This window comes from Malus domestica, chromosome 12 (assembly GCF_042453785.1).
Source record: "Malus domestica chromosome 12, GDT2T_hap1".
Taxonomy (NCBI): Eukaryota; Viridiplantae; Streptophyta; class Magnoliopsida; order Rosales; family Rosaceae; genus Malus; species Malus domestica.
The window spans coordinates 16607269-16612307 of record NC_091672.1 but is presented as its reverse complement, the minus strand read 5'-3'; the positions used below and the strand labels follow the sequence as shown (position 1 = coordinate 16612307).

At 34.7% G+C, this 5039-nt stretch overlaps 1 protein-coding gene across 1 annotated transcript; it reads left to right on the top strand.

The window, feature by feature from the left end:
- Positions 1-324: 324 nt before the first annotated feature.
- LOC103449997 (probable xyloglucan endotransglucosylase/hydrolase protein 32) lies at positions 325-3004 on the top strand. The gene is made up of 4 exons (NM_001294000.1): positions 325-601; positions 709-809; positions 1119-1336; positions 2312-3004. The coding sequence occupies exons 1-4, from the start codon at positions 409-411 to the stop codon at positions 2676-2678; spliced, it is 879 nt and encodes a 292-aa protein (NP_001280929.1). The 5' UTR covers positions 325-408; the 3' UTR covers positions 2679-3004.
- Positions 3005-5039: the final 2035 nt, after the last annotated feature.

Sequence of the window (5039 nt, the reverse complement as noted above, 5' to 3'; positions counted from 1 at the left end):
ATTTCCAATAATTTTGGTTTGTGTCATTTAGTGTCCAACTTAACCAAATTTTTAACAGCATGCCGCTATTTAATATCAAACAAAGTTACATAACCTCTTTTGACCCTATTTTATTAACATTCCAAAATCTTACTATAGCCATCTAATGTGGACCACCATTCCCAAGTTTTAGCTTTATATGGATGGTTAATTCATGTAAAATAATCTTCCTATTTATATCAAGCTGTACTACCATGCTCTCTCATCATCTATCTACACCTGGTTTTCCTCAGCTACCTCCCTCCCTCCCACTCTCTCTCTCTCTCTCTCTCTCTCTCTCTCTCTCTCTCTCTCTCTCTCTCTACTGCATTTGTACAGAGGCCAATTATTCTATTTTCTGTATACATTTCTCCTCCTCTCCCCCCATCCATGGCTATCTTCCTGTTCCTCCTGATTCTTTTAGTCCCTGCAACCAATGCTGACTGGCCACCATCACCTGGCTACTGGCCAAGCTCTAAGTTCAGGTCTATGAGCTTTTATAAAGGATTCAAAACTCTCTGGGGTCCTCAGCATCAAAGCTTAGACCAAAATGCATTAACAGTCTGGCTTGATAGCACCACAGGTCTCACTCCCACTTTTACTTCATATTTTACTGCTTCCTGAATTAGCAGGGCACCTATTGAATTTGTTTATAATTTTGTCTAAATTCTTGTCCATTTTACTGAACAGGAAGTGGGTTCAAATCAGTTCGTCCATTTAGATCCGGTTACTTTGGTGCCTCCATTAAGCTTCAAACTGGTTACACAGCAGGAGTCATAACAGCTTTCTATGTGAGAAAATTTAAAGAACTCAAACATGCATGCAGATGGGCATATTTTCTGCCATTTAAAGAATTGAAGCTTTGTTATGTCATTTGTGTATCCTACCCTTTGCACGCATTTCGAATCCTCCTTTTATATATTAGAGTAGTTTAGAATATCATTTTATAAAAAAAACCAATTGCACCCCATTTGAATCCTTCTCCTATTTATTAACGTAGTTTCGAATATATGTTAGAATGGTTTTACAAGTTCTAAGCAAAATTGGGTGTTCTAGATTAAGTAAATGCCTGGTGAATTGATCAAATAGTATTATTGCAGCTTTCAAACAGTGAAGCTCATCCAGGATACCATGATGAAGTGGACATTGAGTTTCTTGGGACAACATTTGGGAAGCCTTATACTTTGCAGACCAATGTTTACATCAGAGGAAGTGGGGATGGAAGAATTATTGGCAGGGAGATGAAGTTTCACTTGTGGTTTGATCCCACTAAGAATTTCCATCACTATGCTATATTATGGAGTCCCAAGGAGATAATGTAAGTTTTCTAACTTGAAATCAAAGAGTAAGAATTGTTAATCGGAACAAACTTGAAATCAAAGAATGACTTAGAATTGTTAATCTGAATAAACTTTTACCAGAAAATTCAGGAAAGAAGCCTTCTGTAATTAAGGGCAGGGTTCGTATTCATCATATTACACTGAAAAGCTTTAATGATAATTTTAAAGTTGAAACAATAATATGATTATGCCAAATCATTTCTTACTTTATCTCTAAAATTAAGGAAAATCCAAGTGATTTGACAGCAGTAAATATAAATTATAAAAAGAGACCAATATGCATGTACAAACTTGTAAGCAACGTAAGAAGTAAGACCCGATCAGTTAACCTAGTTGATCAGTTAGCGTGGACTTTTTCTTGTTCTCAAGTTCAAATTTTTATCATTGTTGGTATATATACAATCTTAAGAGTAAAGCTTTTATGTAACTGTTGTATATCATTTTTGTGTATGTTGTTCTCTTGTCATGTGATAAATAAGTTATTCGTTATCCTCAATTATGTTAGTTTGAAGGCCCCGTATTCAAATATGTTAAGTACCGTGAAAGGGATGTCATTGGCGAAAGAAAAAGTTTCCTCCAATTTTAGTCTTTATAAAAACTTTGACAAAAAAAAGTGAAGGAAAAAAAAAACTAATGAAATGAGTTAACGATAAAGACAAAATAAAGGGTAAAATAAATAATACCAGGATTGACTTTTTAGTGTAAAAATATGATTTTTAATTAAAGTGAATAGTACCGGAAGCTTTTCGTTAAAGTTAAAAAAAAAAAAAAACTAAATCTAATAGTACAAAGCCATTGGTTCCTCTTACTGGCCACTAATTAAGCTAATAATAAAATATATTCGGAATAGTAATTAACAGTCATATTATTCCAAACAAGAACTGTGATGTTACCTTGTTGCTGGGTTTAATTATCTTATGTTTAAGTTAATACCAAATTAATTTTTGGTACAGATTTTTGGTTGATGATGTGCCCATAAGGAGGTATGCTAGGAAAAGTGTTGCAACATTTCCCTTAAGGCCAATGTGGGTTTATGGTTCAATTTGGGATGCCTCATCTTGGGCAACTGAAGATGGAAAATACAAGGCAGATTACAGATATCAACCATTTGTTGCCAAGTATACCAATTTCAAAGCCAGCGGTTGCTCCGCCTATTCCCCGGCATGGTGCCGCCCAGTGTCCGCCTCTCCCTTTCGGTCCGGCGGGCTGACCCGACAGCAGTACAGGACCATGAGATGGGTTCAAACCAACCATTTGGTATATGACTATTGCAGGGACCCCAAGAGGGACCATTCCAAAACACCTGAGTGTTGGGGCTAAAACTGATGATTGTCATATATGCTTCACAGATTGGGAGTTCCCTCATATTTTTCACTTCACTTAAGTGCATCCTCTTTTTTAATTTTATGGTTTTTTTATTTAAAAAGAAAGAAAATTGTGTGTGAAACTGCCTTGAGATGGGTCATTACTTGCCAAAATCATGTGGCAAGGAAATCTGATCATTCAAGGCTTCAAAAAGAAAGTTTGTGTGCCCTTTTTTATTATGGAACATTTGGTCTACGTTTTATGTTTCCATTTTTTTCTTCTAGTGGTGGCAATTACAACAAATAAAATGAAAATGAAAATGGAGGACATGGGTTTTGAGCAAGTGTGTGCAATGTACTTGCTTTTTATTTTATTTTATTCCTAATAATGCAAAAGAGAGCAGATTTTTATTTTTTTTTTTTTGTATTTTTTTATGTGTCCTAATGATTGCCATAGAATTCGGGGCACTTTTATGATTGGTCATCTTCTCAACTCGGAGCTAATTCACATAAAGAGGAGCAGTATATATAGTAGGGTTGAAGGGCATCGCGTGGTTTCGGTCTAATATTGTATTGTTACTGACATAAGGTAGGGTTGAAGAGCATCGCGTCGTTTCCGTCCAATATATCATTGTTATTGTTGACACAACGAAAATTATGGATAAAAGCAATAACGAACTATCACTCTAGAATATAATTCTGAACCACTAGACAATTGAGAAAAGTCCTCAAATTTTTATTAATAATATGAAAGATTACAAACCTAAGGCCAACATAACCTATTTATAATGTTACCTAACCCTAGAAACCCTAGGAATCCAAATAGAAAAGGAATTAAACAAATAACAAAATATTTAAAATATCTTAAAATATTAAAACCCAAATTAAATGATATAATTCACCAAATTTCGACTGGTCTCATTTTTGAGCAACGAGTCTTGGAGATCTCGTTGTTTTCTTCGAATTCATATGTAATGGGCCTAAAACTTACACGCCAAACAGAAAGCTATATTAATCCGAACAACATGAAAAGTCCAAAGCATTCACTTCGGATATGGCTGTGGCAAATAATCAACTCACCCTCAAATTTCCATTTCTCCAATTATTATTTTTATTAATGCCACCTCCTCCTTATAATTTTTCTACACCTAAAATAAATCCAATTTTGTCCTACGTTAGTTGCATGGAGAAAAATTTATACATAGTATTGTATTATTCGATCAAAACGTCATATGACCGTGAATCTATTCCATATGCAACTCCTATAAGAGAACGTCAAACAGGTACATTCAGTGTGAAAACAGTTCCCAAAACAAATTTTAAACTGTGTGGATCAAATAAACTGAACTCATATGAAGGCCACTTGAGGCAAAGAATCGGAAACCAAAAACATGGAAGTCACAGTGAGATGTGAAATACTGAAAGAGCATTACGGCAAGCACTACAGATGGCTGCTGTGATATTTTCAGAGGGGCTCTATATTTATCCCCTTACCACTACCACCAAAACATGTGGAACTGTCTTGCACTAGATGTGTGCCAGAGATAAGATATTTGTCTTATGGAGTAATAAACTAAAGAATATGATATTATGGGATAATAAAAAACAACCAAATAAGAATGGCCATCACAAAAATATATGAGAAATGCTATAAGCAATCGCCCTAGCTCACGCGATTCAAGTACAGCTCTAAATATTGAAGAATTTCTGTACAAGCGGAGATATAATCATTTTTATCTATAACACTTATCAAGTAATTTATGTGTTAATATTAAGAATTTCTCTACCAGCGAAGATATAATTGTTTATATCTCTGTTGGCACAGAAGATGTTCTCAAAAATATATTGATTTCCATGAAATTGACATGATATGCTAACAAAAAATGACATGACTTCTGCATCTTACTTCACATAAAATTAAGGGCTTAGAAATATTGATACATCCCTCCACATAAATTCTAGTGGGCATTGCATATTATACTAGTGGACCATTTATCTTCACATATTGCCTCATAAACAGATCATGTTCACTCTTACACAGTTGTGACACCCACATGCCATAGGGTATATGAAGAAAAAAATGCAATGGCTGTTGAGAAATACATGGTATCACGAGACTTTGTACCACAAAACACAAATGATGTAGAACATAATCAAAGAGCAGTTTGACAATAATCTTAAAAGCATCAAAACGTAACATTTACAGGTCACAAAATGATAGGTTGGTTTTCGTACCTATCTTTATTGCTTTTTGGTTTTTGAATGAATAAACGATATTATTTATACTAAGGGATAAGGGGTGGTGTTAGCCTCACAGTGAGCTAGCAATAGTTGTTCAAATTCGCCCTTAGCGAGGTTCGAACCTAAGACCTTCATT

Coding starts and splice junctions, on each gene's coding strand:
- LOC103449997 (NM_001294000.1), top strand. CDS start 409: ATGGCTATCTTCCTGTTCCTCCTGATTCTTTTAGTCCCTGCAACCAAT. Junction 602..708: donor CTGGCTTGATAGCACCACAG/GTCTCACTCCCA, acceptor TTTACTGAACAG/GAAGTGGGTTCAAATCAGTT. Junction 1,337..2,311: donor TGGAGTCCCAAGGAGATAAT/GTAAGTTTTCTA, acceptor TTTTTGGTACAG/ATTTTTGGTTGATGATGTGC.